We start from the raw sequence: 16,642 nt of genomic DNA on the forward strand, positions 1-16,642 counted from the left end.
AGTCACCCATTGTCATATACAGTACAAATACTTTTGCAGGTTTTGTTCTTCTTTTTGCCTTCAAATTTGCTTATGTTTTCTGACAGCAAATTTTTTCTTCAGAATGTTTATACAATGAAGTCTCACATTATTTCATTTTGTTCCTACAGTAACTGAGACTTATATGGTTATATGGTTTTTAAGGTTTTTCTCCTTCTGCTAACTAGCCATAGGACCTTGAACAAATCAGTAATATTTCCAGTTCTCGGTTATTCTACAGAAGGGAGAGAATAATGCCTTACTATTTTAAAGAAAGCAAGATCAGCCAGGCAATCACTTGTGCCTCCTTCTAGCTTTAGGAGCCTTAAGGTTATCATGTTGAATTATATTACATATTATTTTTTCAGATGGTTGACATTAGTACTGAAGAACTGAAACAGCAGTTTGATCAAGAAATAGAAGTTATGGCAAAGTAAGTTAATTTGACAGTGTGGTATAATGGAAAAGAGCAGGACAAGAAGCAGGGGGCCTGGTTTCTTACCCAGAGTATGCCATGAACTAGTGATATTTTCAGATATGTAAAATTAAAATAAAGGGTTCAGATTAGAGGAATTGAGAGAATTTTGACTCTATAATTCTGTGGCTGCATATGCTCATATGCCTGTAGATAAAACAGCAGTTATTATTTTAAATCATAGCAAAGTTACAAAGGGTTTCAAATATCTTCCATTATCCTCTGCTGCTCCCAAAATTCATGACAGATAAATTATAGAGATATAAAAAAAAAAAAAAGTATAGAATAATAGGCCCTTAGATATCTTAACAACCCTAAACCAGGAAAAAGTTATATGCCAGAATGCTTAGAAAACTTTGACTCAGTATGCTTGAAAATTTTTGGGAGTCTTCAGGAAGAATAAGGGAAACAAATCAGGAAATTATTCTAATAATTGTAGTGCAGTGTATTTTATGTGTGTGGCCTCATTTAATCCTCATAAAGGTTATTGTAACCTCCCTACCTTTTTTTTTTTTTTTTCATTGAGATTTAGAAACATTAAGTAACTTGCCCGAGGCCACATAGCCAGTAAAAATCAGATCTGCCTTTCATATTCGGATCTGATTCCAGAGCTTGACCTTTTTTCTTTTTATTTTTTTTTAAATGTATTTTTTTAATATTGAAATGTAATTGACATACAGCGTTCTATTAGTTTCAGGTGTACAACATACCGATTCGGCAGTTCTCTACATTACTCAGTGCTCACCACCATAAGTGTAGTCACCCTCAGTCACTATACAATCCTAATGAGATTTACCAGTTTACACTCAGTTACACCCATTGCTATAAATTACCGATTCTAGTTGCTTAACCTCAAGAAAGAAAGAACAGACTGGAATTAATTCAGTGACAGTAAAAATAATGCATACTGATTTAAAAAAAAAAACAAAAACCTCTTTCAGGATTTTGTTCCCCCTACTCTAACACCCACTCTCCAATCCTAAAAGTAATTTGTCCAAAGTAGATAATCTACGAAATACGGGAATATATATTTACAATAATAAAAATCATCCCTTAAATATATCACTCAGAGATAACCATGACTAATATTTTGATGTACTTGCCTCATGATGTGTGTATACGATTTTCCCATGTCATTAAAAATAATTTTAAAACATTTTGTTATCATACATTAATTTCAAGGTATTATATGTTCATTATTTGGCATATATGATGATTATATTTTATTTAACCATTACCCTACTAGGTTAATTTCTAATTTTCAACGTTACAAATTAAAGCTCCATTAAATCTTGTTGTACATAAATCTTTAAATGCAGCTCTGCATATTTCATCAGGTAGAGTCCTAGAAGAATTACTCATTCAGAATTCATGAGCTTCTTAAAAACTTTTCAAGTACATGTCCAAATGGCTTTATAAATAGTGATTTATACTCCTGCCAGCAATGTATTACAATGTCAAATTTCACCTTTACCTCACCACCGTTGAATATTATCACTGTTTTTTAACAAGTACCAATTTTTGGATCTTACTAGCAAAATAACCCTGGCCAAGTTTCTTAACTGTCTATTCATTAGTTTTCTCATCTATAAAATGGGATAATAGTGTTTACTTCATTAAGTTATTGTGAGAATTCAATAAAACAAAGCAGGTAAATCATTTACTGCAGTGCCTTGTATATAGTATAAAGTCATCAAATGTTGCCAACTCATTTTAAAAATGTGCCAGTTTGGTGGAAAATAGAGCACTTATTGTTTTAATTTGTACTTAAAATATTTATGAGGACAGACTGATTTCAAATTAAAGTCTGATTTGAAATAATGCAATGTCAGAATTTTAGATGATACTGAATCAAAATGAGTAAGCACGTGGATGGAATGTTACCATGTTCTAAGTATATTTCTAGGCTCTCATGTATTTGCTCATTCGATTCTCAGAGCATCCGTGTTACATAATCGGTATTACTATCCACATCTGGTAAAGTTGCTGAAGTTCAGTGAGGTTGTTAACCTGTTAACTGTTAATTTGGCCTATAGGTCAAATATCCAGAGGGTGGTGAAGCTAGGCTTTAAACTTAGGACTTTGCCCACTTCTCTTTCTACTTTGCCTTGGAAACCTAAGGTTTTGTTATGTTTCAGCTCTCTTTAGTTTTATTCAAGTATATAAAGAAACTCAAATTAGGTTATAAATAACATATCATTAAAGATCAGAAATGTGTAAATTAGATGTGGTTAAAGATCACACGTCTATAAATCAGTGCTTTGGATGTGTTAAAAAGTTCTTGAAAAGATTGTCATACCAGTTTCAGCAGACTTGTTGAAATCTTGCCTGTACTATCATTGAAAATTGTGCTACGCAAAGGTAAATATCAACCCAAGTCCTTAACCAAACTGTCACAAGTTCCAAAGTTCTAAAGTATTGAGCTTTTACTATAAAGTGGAAAAAGGGGTTGCTCCTAATGTTGATCAGTATTGTCTGAAAGAACTGTTTGCAGAAAATTATAAGCAGTTGTAATAAATATACATACTATAAACATACATATTATAATATAATGATACATAGCATATCAATATTTTCTTACTCCTTTTTTTCTGTTGAAGTTCCAAATTGAATAACCTTCAACCTACAGCTGAATGTATGTATGTATCATAATAATTTTGAGTGCAAAATTATTTGTCATAGGTGTCAACATGAAAACTTAGTAGAACTACTTGGTTTCTCAAGTGACGGAGATGACCTCTGCTTAGTGTATGTTTACATGCCCAATGGCTCATTGCTGGACAGGCTGTCCTGCTTGGTAAGATATTTGTTCATCATATTGCTTGGCTTTCTGTTTATGTGTTGGAATATGAATATTCACTTTGTGACAAGGTTATTTGAACCACATTAATCTTAATATTTTTCTTGTTCTTTGAAAATTATACAGCTGATAGGTAAACAACTGGGATTGCCATTCTATTAGGTAATAATCTTAAACATAAAATTATCAGTCAAGACTAGTCTTTGAAGATGCTCTTATATATTTTTATTGTCAAATAAGAAATGGTAACTCCGGTTTGATCTTATTTAGAGATTATTTTTGAACAGTTTTTAAAAATTGCAATTCTAAATCTGGGTGATATGATATCATTTTCAGCAGTTGCTGAGAAAGTTGTTCTTTTTTTTAATGGGTTGGTTTCTTACTTTATAAGGATGATACTCCACCACTTTCTTGGCATATGAGATGCAAGATTGCTCAGGGTGCAGCTACTGGCATCAGTTTTTTACATGAAAACCATCATATTCATAGAGACATTAAAAGGTAAATGCTACTCTTAAAAAGCTTTTGGAGAACTATCTTTAAAAAATAACTTGCTCTAGGGGCGCCTGGGTGGCTCAGTTGGTTGAGTGTCCGACTTCAGCTCAGGTCATGATCTTGCGGTTTCTGAGTTCAAGCCTCGGGTCAGGCTCTGTGCTGACAGCTCGGAGCCTGGAGCCTGCTCCCATTCTCTCTCTCTCTCTCTCTCTCTCTCTCTCTCTCTCTCTCTCTGCCTCTCTGCCCCTCCCCTGATCATGCTCTGTCCCTCTCTCTCTGTCAAATATAAACAAACATTAAAAAAAATTTTTTTTAAAGAATAACTTGCTCTCTTTCAATTCATATTCATATGCATGTCTTAACTTATGGCACCCCATGAAAGGTCTTCTCATTAAGATGTTCTGTAATTTCCTTTATTACAAACCCAATGATCTATTTTTAGTGCTCATCCTACATGGCCTTTTTTTTTTTTTAATAGCATGGCATTTTGTTTTTCTTGACCACTTTTACCTTGTCAAAATTATTTTCGAGGTCACCATTATTTTCTGAATCACTTTCATCCTCCATGGGTGCATTTCAGGTCTCTTTCTTCTTACATAAGTAACAAATATTAATTGAGCACCTACCATATGGTAGGCACTGAAGATAATATATTTAGCAAAAGGAGCACTTGTTGCATTTGACATCAGACGAATGATCACAAGATCATAAAAAACTTTAGTGTGCAGTATACAGTATTTAATATAAATATTAGTATAAAGAAGTGTTCTCTGAGGATGTGATATTTTAGCAGAGATCCAAAGAATGAGTGGGAAATAAATGGGCTCAAGTTGAGGGTAGCTAAAGAAGGTAGGGAAAACAGCATTCTGCATTTGTGAAACCAATGTTGAGAGGGAGCATGCGGTCATGATGAATTAATTACAGGAAGTGAAATGAGCACAGTTATAACTGAAGTGCAGAAATGGAAGGAATGATTGATACAAGATAAATTTATAGAAATCAGCAAGGAGCTAAACCCTGTAGGATTTAATAGACTAAGGTAAGGACTTTACTTTTATCATCAAATAACCAGATGCCATTGAAGAATTATAAGTAGGGATGTGGCCTCATGTTTAAGTTTTGAGAAGGTCACTTTGACTCTCAGTGTAGAGAACAGTTTGTAAGAAGGGAGAGTTAGGCTTTCACAGAAGTCTTGGTGATAGCTGTTCATATCAAAAGAAGTGAGCAGATTTGAGAGATTTAAGATAGCAGAACCTGCTGATATCTTGGCTGCAGAGGGGTCAGGAAGAGGGACATATCAGGAATGACTCCTGGATTTATAGCTTCCTGAATTGCATTCTGGGATGATGTGTGGAAGAGGACCAGGTTGAGGGTTGAGAATATGAATTCTCTTTTGTACATGTTATGTTTAAGATTCTCTTAAGATATAGAAGTAGAGATGTTAAACAGACAATGTGATATACAGATTTGGACCTGAAAGAAGTCTGAGCTGAAGACATTAAATTTGTGCATTACTTGCATGTAGGCGATAATTGAAGACCTGTCATATGATTGTATTCACTTAAGGAGAGATAGAGATTAAGAAAAGGTCCCAAGATTTAGTCCTAAGGAACTTTAAGACTTAATGGCCAACTAGAAGAGCATGATCCCTAAGGAATCTAAGAAAATAGGCATAGAAAGGTAAGATGAGAACCAGGAAAGTGTGGTATCCGTGAAAATAAGGAAAGAGAGCATTTCCTAGGAAGTATTAGTCAAAAATATCAGTTGCTTTCTGGAAGTCAGGATGAGGATTGAAAATAACCATTTGATTAGTGCCCTGAAGGTCATTAGTATCTTTACAGAGCTCTGTTTCCACACGTAGCAATTGGGCAGAATTCAGCTTGTAGTTGAGGAGAGAGAAAGCTGGAGAACTGAGATGTGAGTGTAGACAAGTCTTTTAAGACATTTGGATAGTGGGGGCGCCTGGGTGGCTCAGTCGGTTAAGTGGCCGACCTCGGCTCAGGTCATGATCTCACGGTCCGTGAGTTCGAGCCCCGCGTCGGGCTCTGTGCTGACAGCTCAGAGCCTGGAGCCTGTTTCAGATTCTGTGTCTCCCTCTCTCTGACCCTCCCCCGTTCATGCTCTGTCTCTCTCTGTCTCAAAAATAAATAAACGTTAAAAAAATTAAAAAAAAAAAAAAAAGACATTTGGATAGTGAAGAATGATCGCTGAAAATAATATGTCACTCAGGAAACCTTTTTTTTTAGATGGTGAAGACTAAAGCATGCTTTTATGCCTATGGGAAGAGGGAGATGATAAAGTAGAAGAAAGAAGAAGATAATTTATAGAGTAAGGTTCCTGAGAATTTAGGATGGAGTCCAGATAGAGGGATCAAGCTTGGATGACAGGACAGGCACTCTCTCTCATCCCTTACATATTGGTGCATTTCCTCATGTTCTCACCTCCTGTCTCTTCTGTTCTCACAACGTATTCTTGCTGACTGACATTATATTGACTTCACCTACTATCTATTTGTGGGTGACTCTATCATCATCCGTGTCATCAGCCTCCAATCCTATATTTTCAGTATCTCCAGGCCAAAAATACCTCACCTGGATGTCCCACAGCAGCCTCCAAGTTAACATGTCAGAAATCAAGTTCATTTTCTCTTCCAAACCAGTCTTCCTCCTATATTCTCTTCCTGATTAAATGAAGTCACTATTCATCCTGTCTCCCAGCTAGTCTTTCTCATTCCTCGTATCAGACTAATTACAAAGTTCCTTTGAACATGCCTCAAACTTTTCAGCTCCTTTTCACCCACAGTGTTCTTTATCTAGACTCTATCTCTTATTTTATTACAAGCTTTCATGGTCAGCCTTTAACCAGTCTGTACCAGTTCTCTTCCATTCACTACTACATTGGCCAGGTAGTGTTCCTAAAAATGAGGTGTAATAGCACTAATTCATTACTAGGAAACTTTCACTGGCGTCCTGCTATCACAGAATGAAGTTCATATTCTCTCCATGTTCCATGGTCACCAGCTTCTTGAAATTGATCACATGCTTTTGTTTTCATCACTATGTACATGTTGCTCCATTTGCCAAAATACCTTTTCCCCTCATTTAACCATCACCTTCTAACAATCCTTTAAGCACACTGTTTACCCTGTCTTTAGAATTTTCTCCAGTTCTTCCAGGCATTTAGTTGTTCTCTCAGCATTTTGTACATAACATCACCATTGTGGAATATTTTTTGGACTTTTAAAATTAGGTATATACCTTTGTCACCGACAAGATTTGAAAACTCCCCCTCTATGCAGCACTGAGATCAAATACTATTATACATAGCAAGTCCTTGATAAAGTTTTATTGAATGTGAGTATGTGTGTATGAGTGAATGTGTGTAATGAATGAATGAAGACCTTTTAGCCATGTTCTTTCCTCTTTGAAAGTTATCAGATAGTACAAAAAAAGAGAGAGGGAGAGAATAATACCTAAACCTAATATAATACTTCATGTTAACTATACTGGAATTAAAATTAAAAACTTAAAAAAAAAGAATAAAGAGATGAATAATTAAGATACTTTGTTTGGAAATTTGTTCTTAAATGAGTTGGGAAATGTTAGGAAAGGAATTTAAGACTGGAGCTTTAGGAGACTGAGGGATATTTTCCCAAAATAAATTATTTGTGAAACAATGAAATTATCTCTTACTAATGTGGACAGTTTTATTTCATTTATATTCTTCTAAAATTGTTCCTCAAGAAACAAAAAGGAAAAAGAAGACAATTATTTCTCTTTAGCTTCAATCTGAAGTCTAGATTTGTTTACACGAATTTCAGGCTTTTATGATGTGTATTATAAAATAGTCTACTCTGGGGGCGCCTGGGTGGCTCAGTCGGTTAAGCGTCCAACTTCGGCTCAGGTCACGATCTCGCGGTATGTGAGTTCGAGCCCCGCGTCGGGCTCTGTGCTGACTGCTCAGAGCCTGGAGCCTGTTTCAGATTCTGTGTCTCCCTCTCTCTCTGACCCTCCCCCGTTCATGCTCTGTCTCTCTCTGTCTCAAAAATAAATAAACGTTAAAAAAAAAAAAAATTTTTTTTAAATAGTCTACTCTGTAAATATGTATATATGTTCATACACCTGACTGTTTGACTTGCTTGAAAAGAAAAATATTATTTTCTTCAAACTTTACTTTATTTCAGTGCAAATATCTTACTAGATGAAGACTTTACAGCCAAAATATCAGACTTTGGGCTTGCACGGGCTTCTGAGAAGTTTGCCCAAACAGTCATGACTAGCAGAATTGTGGGAACAACAGCTTATATGGCACCTGAGGCTTTACGAGGAGAAATAACACCCAAATCTGACATATACAGCTTTGGTGTGGTAAGTTTCACATATATAATTCGTAACAATAATCATTCTGGCTATAACTGTGAAGTTGAAGTAGAATATTTTGAACACACCTGTCTTTCTTAGCCCTCTTATGTAAGTATGTATATTGTTTACTTTAACCTTTAGTTAAATGAGAAAGTCATAAAAGCTTCTCCAAATTTGTAAACTTTTAAATTGGTTTCTGAAGTTACTGTAAGAAATGACTTTTTTAGCACACTATCCTCACAAATTAGTATGAAGCTTAAATTAGTGCATAAAGCAAATCATATACAGCATGTATTTTACTGTCAGTTTTTAAATGAAATATTTTTTAACAGATGTACACTTTGGCATTTTCTGATCTACTGGTCTGTTCCTAATAACTTTTAATATGGAGTGAGTGGAAATGGTTGGAGAAATTAGGTGCTACGTCATCTTATTTTTGCGCGTATGTTTCCTATATGGAAATTTAACTTCATAGCACTGTGTTGTTAAGGCACAGAGTTGTAGGATAGGCCTAAACTTTAGAAAATAATATTCTAAAAGCCAGAGACAATTATTCTTGTGAAGAATCCCCTGCAAGACAGGGGACAGAATGTCTAGAATACATAGTGAGTGGAGCTGATTGTTTAGTAAGTTGACAATCGAAAAGTACTGCTTGTGGGGATTGCTGGAACCCAAGGTTTCTGTGAGGGAATGATGGTGAGAAATGACCACAGCTCATGTCCTTTCTGCTTTAATGCCTGAAAGGCATAAGGCAATGTGTGGAAATGATTAATCAGATTTCATAATCAAGATCCATATTCTGTCTAGTTTCTATATGTTGTCTTGAGTGTTACAGCAATGGATCTTTTTTTTTGTCTTCATAGGTTTTATTAGAAATAATAACTGGACTTCCAGCTGTAGATGAATACCGTGAACCTCAGTTATTGGTAATTGAAAGACTCGTTTTTTCCAGTCCTTTTCTTTTGCATTTATAATCTAAATTTGTAGGGTAAGTTTGGCATCTAGATATGTCACTTTCTATTGGCAATTTTTCCATTGGCAATTACCCAGTGGCATATGGAAAAAGCATAACAGACTTCTAATCTCAGCTCTGCCATGAAGGATTTGTGAAGCTTGGTAAAGTCACTTGTATATTCTATGTTCTGGTTTCTTTGTGGGTAATATCAGAATAGAACTATATAATCTTTTAGGTCTTCTCCAGTATTTTTGTTGTTGTTGTTGTTACTTTCAGGATGATTACTAACAGACTTTTCAGCTCAGAGAGAAAAAACAATATTGCTTCCTTTCACATTTGTATCAGAATAGAATTACTGGTAAAATTTGCTATCTATTTCTATTATGGAGTATTTTATTTTTATTTTATTTGTTTGTTTATTTTTTATTTGAGGGAGAGAGAGCAAGAAAGTGTGAATTGGAGTGAGGGGCAGAGGGAGAGAGAGAGAGGGAGGGAGAGAGAGAGGGAGAATCTTAAACAGGCACAACACTCAACACAGAGCCCAATGTGGGGCTCAATCCCACGACCCTGGGATCATGACTTGAGCCAAAATCAAGAGTCGGACGCTCAACCAACTGAGCCACCTAGGCACCGCTATGAAGTATTTTAATTATAAAATTATGATAGAAAACATTACCTGTGTATTATATTCGGCATTCGTTGGCAATTACATAAATAGACTAACTGAATGCTAAAGTTATGAGAAAATTATGCCTTGCCCCTTTTTTCCCCCATATAGTAAATTTTAAGAAGTTAGAGGGTCTTTTTATAAAATTAAATATTTACAAAAATCTTTTGTAAACTAAAGATTACAGAAATACTATCATGTATAAGCTTTTCTTAAAATTAAATATCTACGCTGACTTTCTTCCAATTTATGTGTTCTAATGAGACAAACCAGTGTGAAAAATTCAGATAATACATGAATAACAGATTATTTCCCTATGGAGATTAGAAAGTCAAAAGCTATGTTTGCTCAAGAGTTTGGTGTCATACTCTTTTAATAAAAGCCATAAGTATGATATCTATATATTATAATATTGTTACTAGTGTCCCTTAATAAAAAGTACATTATAAAGCTTTCCATGGTTTCCTGGATATGTACTATTCCAGTATTATATATTATATAACATTTCGCATTAAGGTATATTTACAGAACATAATATTATTGTGAAAAGTTATTATTTGTATAATATATATTTATATTATCTACATAATAATTATATCTTATATATAATATACAGCTATATATAGCTATATATATGTTATTATAGTGTATGTACATTACTTACTGTGTGTTGGACATCAGGAAGGAAGCCTCAGCTGCAGATACAATGTTTTGGAACCATTAGTATCCAAGTGTAGATAAAGCTTTGGGTGTGGATGGGATTATATAGAGAAAGTGTGTAAATTAAAAATACAGGGGTGCCTGGGTTACTCAGTGGGTTAAGTGTGCGACTTCAGCCCAGGTCATGATCTGAGCTTCGTGGGTTTGAGCCCTGCATCAGGCTCTGTGCTGACAGCTCAGAGCCTGGAGCCTGCTTCAGATTCTGTGTCTCCCTCTCTCTCTGCCCCTCCCCTGCTTGTACTTTGTCTCTCTGTCTCCCAAAAATAAATAAACATTAAAAAAAAATTTTTTTTTTAAACTGTACAGTTGGGGTGTCTGTGTGGCTCAGTTGGTTAAGCACCTGACTTCAGCTCAGGTCATAATCTCATGGTTCATGGGTTCAAGCCCCACGTCGGGCTCTGTACTGACAGCTCAGAGCCTGGAGCCTGCTTCGGATTTTGTGTCTCCCTCTGTCTTTGCCCCTCCCCCACTAGTGCTCTGTCTCTGTCTCTCAAAAATAAATAAATGTTTAAAAATTAAAAATAAATAAAAATACAAGACAGTTAAAAAAAAACTAAAGCAACTCTCCTTTTTTTTTTTTTTTTTACTGTGTAATTTATACTTTTTAAGCAAAGCCTACCTGTCTAAAAGCCTAAATCCTTTTCTCTCAGACTTTTTCTCCTTTAATATATTATGAAAGACTCAAACCTTTGGTTTGAGTAAGGATGAAATACAGAAAAACACACAATCCATCTCAGTCCTAAGCTTTATGCATGATCATATAATAATGAAAATCATAAAACTTCAGGGAAGTTTATACCCTTTTACTTACTCTTAAGGTGTGAATGCAAGATGGCCATAAAGTAGTAAGATTTTATTACAAATATAACAAAAAGGGAGTGAGTGATCCTTGAGAGAACCTTTACATCACTAGATTCTGCCATCACCCAAATGCTTTCAAAATTCTTTTTTTTTTTTTAAATGTGTATTTATTTATTTATTTTGAGAGAGAGAGAGATGGAGAGCAGCAGAGGGGCAGAGAGAGAGAGGGAGAGAATCCCAATCAGGCTCCACACTGTCAGCACAGACCCCGAAACAGGGCTCAAACCCATGAACCATGAGATCATGAACTAAGCCAAAACCAAGAGTCAGAAGCTTAACTGAGCCACCAGGCGCCCCTTAAAATTCTTCTGGAAGAGTTTCTGGAGGGTTTACAACAGACCTCACATAAGTAGTCTTTTCCATGATAATAGTTTCCTAGGGCTGCTGTAAGAAATTGGGACATAAAATAACAAATTTGTTCTTTCATGGTTCTGGAAGCAAGAAATCTGAAATCAAGGGGCTGTCAGGGCCATATTCCCTCTGGAGGCTCCAGAGGAGATTCTTGCCTTGCCCCTTCCAGCTTCTAGTGGCTGCTGGCATTCCTTGACTTGAGGCCACATCATTCATTTCTACCTCTGTGGTCACACTGTCTTCTCTGTGTCTGTTTTCTTCTCTTCTCTGTCTCTTCTACAGATGCTCGTCATTGGATTTAGGGCCCACGTGGATAACCTAGGATGATCTCATCTCAAGATGCTTAATGACATCTGCAAAGACCTTTTCTTCAAATAAAGTCATAAGCATAGATTCTGGGGATTAGGACTTGGACATACTGTTTTCAGGGCCATCACTTGACCCACTACATCATCCTAGTTCTATGTCTCTCTCCCTATACAGTACTTTTTTATCATGGCCCTGTCCCCTTTTTCCTTCTACCTCTTTATCTTTGATTCAATAATTTGAGTACCTATAGACAAGTGTGCCTGTCCAGGGAGGAGGATTTTGGGTCCAGAAATTGGAACTGCATTATCAGGGCACATCAAGAAGCAAATCACCTTGGGCTAGCAGCCTAGTAAATGCTGCCAATGGGAACATGAGCGCAATTAGCTCAGCAACAGAAATACAAAAATTAGAAGGCAAATGGCCGAAAGTATCTAAAAGGTATGTATGTACCTAGGTATGAATAGATGTATAAATAGACAAATAGGGTTTCTCCTGTATGTCTTTAATTCTTAGTAAGGTTATAAAAATAGACAGTAAAATAAGAGTACATGTTGTTATGAAGTAGATGAAATAAATCCATTTACATTCTGATTTCTCTCACTTTTCTTTGAAACTCCTACTAAAGTTTTAACATTTGTTTTAAAGCTAGATATTAAAGAAGAAATCGAAGATGAAGAAAAGACAATTGAAGATTATATTGATACGAAGATGAATGACATTGATCCCATTTCCATTGAAACCATGTATTCTGTTGCCAGTCAATGCTTGCATGAAAAGAAAAATAAGAGACCAGATATTAAGAAGGTACTGATTTTTTATATTTATTGAAAAAGTGAAGAAGGTAGGGTTCATCTTTTTTTCCTAAGTGTACATTTCAAACCAACTCTTTAATGCATTTTTTTTGCTGTTTTTTCTGTCTTTATGAAAGGTTCAACAGCTGCTGCAAGAAATGACAGTTTCTTGAAACTTCACTGGAAGACTCTTGGTTTTTTTATATACCGCTATGTAAAACAGTTTTTAAACTAAATTTTTGTTATAAACATTCTTTTTTACCTTTAACAAGGCAGCATGGAGCATGGAACCCCCAACATATACATAGAACAACAAAAGTAGAGTCACTATATCAACCCTAATCCCTGGCTTTTTAGTGTCACCCTCAGTTCTTGAGTAATCCCCAAGACCTCGCCTTAGAACCTCACCAAACATGGTTTGAAAACTATAGAATTAGCAACAAAGGGGACTGGACTATAGGGTGAAAAGACCCGAAGCTGAAGCCCCAACTCCACTACTAATTTGCCGTAGAGCTTTGGACAATCCTTTAACAGCTTTGAGCCTTTGTTTTTTCACTGGTAACATTAGGCTAATTATCTACTGTGCTTCTTTGACAGGTAGTCCTGGAAATCCAATGATGCAGACTATGTACAAGCACTTTGTAACATGTAAAGTGATGTAAAATTTAAAGTTTATGTTTATACAATCCAATTACAGTCGTTTGTTTATAGGATCGTGTTCACAGTGTGTTTTTTGAGAGAGAGACAGAGCTTGCATGAGTGGGAGAGGGGCAGAGAGAAAGATAGAGAATCCCAAGCAGACTTCGCACAGTCAGCACAGAGCCTGACATGGGGCTTGCTTGATCTCTCAAACCGGTGACATCATGATCTGAGCTGAAATCAAGAGTAGGACGCTTAACCAACTGAACCACCCAGGTGCCCCACAATGTACTATTTTAAGCATTCACCACTAACCAAATATTACCTGATGATATGGTCATTATTAGATTATGTTATATGGCAACATATTCCATAATGAAGGAATTTTGCAGATGTTGGTAAGGCCCCTAATCTGATGACTTTGAGTATCAACAGAGAGACTGTGCTGGGTAGGCCTGACCTAATAAGATGGTTTCTTACAAGAAGTCTGAGACATTGTCCTGTGGGCCTTGAAGAAGGAAGCTACCGTGTTGTAAGAAGGCCACATTGGCTAAGATCTACGGGTGGCCTTCTAGGCTAAGGGCTACCTTCCAGCTGTTAGCCAGCATAAAAAACTGGGACCTGGGTTGTATAACCACAAGAAACTGAATTCTTCTAGAAAGAGCAACTGTTTTTTGAACCATATTTCTGACCCACTGGTTTGCTAGCTAGCCAACTAAAAATTTTTAATTTTTAATTTCTCTCGTTATGTTCTATGAAAACCACGCAGGTAATAGGAACAATTGATAAATGTTTTGCCTTACTTTTGTGACATACAATTAAGAGAAATTTAAGACATTCTAAAGCATTTATTGCTCTATCCACTTTCTGGTCCTATATAAAATGCTCATAGATCTTAGCTATCTGTAGTCCTTTTTTTTTCACTTTCAAAACACAAGCGTACCTCAGAGGTATGAAAGTTCGGTTCCAGACCATCACAATAAAGTAGGTATCACGATAAAGTGAGTCAAATAAATTTTTTGGTTTGCCAATGCATATAAAAGTTATGTTCATTCTATCCTGTAGTTTATTAACTGTGCAATAGCATTATGTCTAAAAAATAATGTACTTACCTTAATTTAAAAATACTTTATTGCTAGAAAAGGCTAACTATCATCTGAGCTCACAGGGAGTTATAATCGTTTTGCTGGTGAAAGGTCTCACCTCCATGTTGATGGCTGCTGACTGATCAGGTGGTGGTTGCTGAAGGTTGGGGTGGCTGTGGCAATTTCTAAAAAGAAGACAACAATGAAGTTTCCCCATTGATTGACTTTTCCTTTCACAAACAATTTCCCTGTAGCATGCAATACTGCTTAATAGCATTTTACCTACAGTAGAATGTCTTCCAAAATTGAAGTCAATCCTCTCAAACCCTTCCACTGCTTTATCAGCTAAGTTGATGTAATATTCTAAATCCTTTGTCGTCATTTCAACAGTCTTCACAGCACCTTCATCAGGAGTAGATTCCATTTCAAGAAACCACTTTCTCTGCTCATCCATAAGAAGCAACTCATTTGTTTAAGTTTTATCATGAGATTGTACCATTTCAGTCACAACTTAAGACTCCACTTCTACTCTTGCTCTTTCCATCACAACTGCACTTCCTCCACCAAAGTTTTAAACCTCTCCAAGTCACCCATGAGGGTTGGAATCAACTTCTTCCAAATGCCTGTTAATATTATTTTGACATCTTCTCATGAATCATAAATGTTTTTAAATGCATCTAGAATGGTAACCCTCTCCAGAAAGTTTTCAGTTTACTTTTCCCAGATCCATCAGAAGAATCTATGGCAGAAGAACCTTATGAAATGTATTTCTTAAATAATAAGACTTGAAAGTCAAAATTACTCCTTGATCCATGGGCTGCGGGCATGACTACAACGTTAAGCTCCTTCTACATCACCATCAGAGCTCTTGCATGAATTGTGAATGACCAATGAAATGTCAATATTTTGAAAGGAACCTTTTTTTTCTGAGCAGTATGTCTTAACAGTGGGCTTAAAATATTTAGTAAACACGTTGTAAACAGATGTGCAGTCATCCAGGCTTCATTGGTCCATTTATAGAGCATAAGCAGAGTAGATTTAGTATAATTCTTAAGGGCCCTAGGATTTTTGGAATAGTAAATGAGTACTGGCTTCAACTTCAAGTCACCAGCTACATTAGCTTCCAACAAGTGTCAGCCTGTCGTTTGAAGCTGTGAAGCCAGGCATTGACTTCTCCTCTCTAGCTATGAAAGTCCTGCATGACATCTTCCAAAAGAAGGCTGTTTCCTCTACACTGAAAATGTATTGTTTAGTGTGGCCACCTTCAGTAATTATCTTGACAAGATCTTCTGGAGAACTTGCTGCAGCTTCTACATCAGCACCTGCTGCCTCACCTTGCACTTGTATGTCATGGAGATGGGTTTGTTTTTTTTTTCACTTGAACCTCAGAAACCAGCATCAGTTAGCTTTAAACTTTTCTTCTGAAGCTTCCTCACCTCTCCCAAGCTTCATGGAATTGAAGAGAGTTTTTAGGACCTTGTTCTGGATTAGGCTTTGGCTTAAGGGAATGTTGTGACTGGTCTGATCTTCTTTCCAGACCACTCAAACTTTCTTCATCTCAACAATAAGGCTGTTTCACTCTCTTATCATTCATGTATTCTCTAGAAGAGCACTTTAAAAAAATTTTTTTTTAATGTTTATTTTTGACAGAAAGAAACAGCTTGAGTGGGGGAGGGGCAGAAAGAAAGGGAGACACAGAATCCAAAGCAGGCTCCAGGCTCCATTCTGTCAGCACAGAACCCGACGTGGGTCTCAAACTCACAAACCATGAGATCATGAGCTCAAGTTGGACACTTAACCAACGAGCCACCCAGGCACCCCTAGGGTAGCACTTTTAATTTCCTTCAAGAAATTATACTTTGCATCACAAGTTGGCTGTTTGGTACAATAGGTCTAGCTTTTGGTCTATATTGGCTTTTGGCATGCCTTCCTCACTAAACTTTCATTTCTAGCTTTTGATTTAAAGTAAGAGATGTGGGACACTTCCTTTCACTTGAACACTTAGAAGCCATTGTAGGGTTATTAATTTGCCTAATTTCAATATTGTTGTGTCTCAGGGAGCAGGGAGGCCTTAGAAGAGGGAGAGAGATGGGGGAACAGTAGGTCAGTAGAGCA

At 36.3% G+C, this 16,642-nt stretch overlaps 1 protein-coding gene across 2 annotated transcripts in view; it reads left to right on the forward strand.

The window, feature by feature from the left end:
- Window positions 1–16,122, forward strand: part of IRAK4 (interleukin 1 receptor associated kinase 4) — a 28,547-nt gene extending 12,425 nt beyond the window's left edge. The window contains exons 6-12 of one of the 2 annotated variants that reach the window (XR_007456654.1): window positions 387–451; window positions 3,176–3,290; window positions 3,685–3,794; window positions 7,972–8,155; window positions 9,013–9,075; window positions 11,986–12,450; window positions 12,658–12,740. Coding sequence is in view for 1 of the 2 variants with exons in the window: in XM_049625331.1 (XP_049481288.1) it covers window positions 387–451; window positions 3,176–3,290; window positions 3,685–3,794; window positions 7,972–8,155; window positions 9,013–9,075; window positions 12,658–12,816; window positions 12,941–12,976 (732 nt within the window). In the remaining variant the exon portion in view is untranslated. Of the gene's footprint in view, window positions 1–386; window positions 452–3,175; window positions 3,291–3,684; window positions 3,795–7,971; window positions 8,156–9,012; window positions 9,076–11,985; window positions 12,451–12,657; window positions 12,817–12,940 lie in introns of those variants that run through there. The other variant, XM_049625331.1, reaches the window with a different exon arrangement.
- Window positions 16,123–16,642: the final 520 nt, after the last annotated feature.

Source organism: Panthera uncia, chromosome B4, assembly GCF_023721935.1.
Source record: "Panthera uncia isolate 11264 chromosome B4, Puncia_PCG_1.0, whole genome shotgun sequence".
NCBI lineage: Eukaryota > Metazoa > Chordata > Mammalia > Carnivora > Felidae > Panthera > Panthera uncia.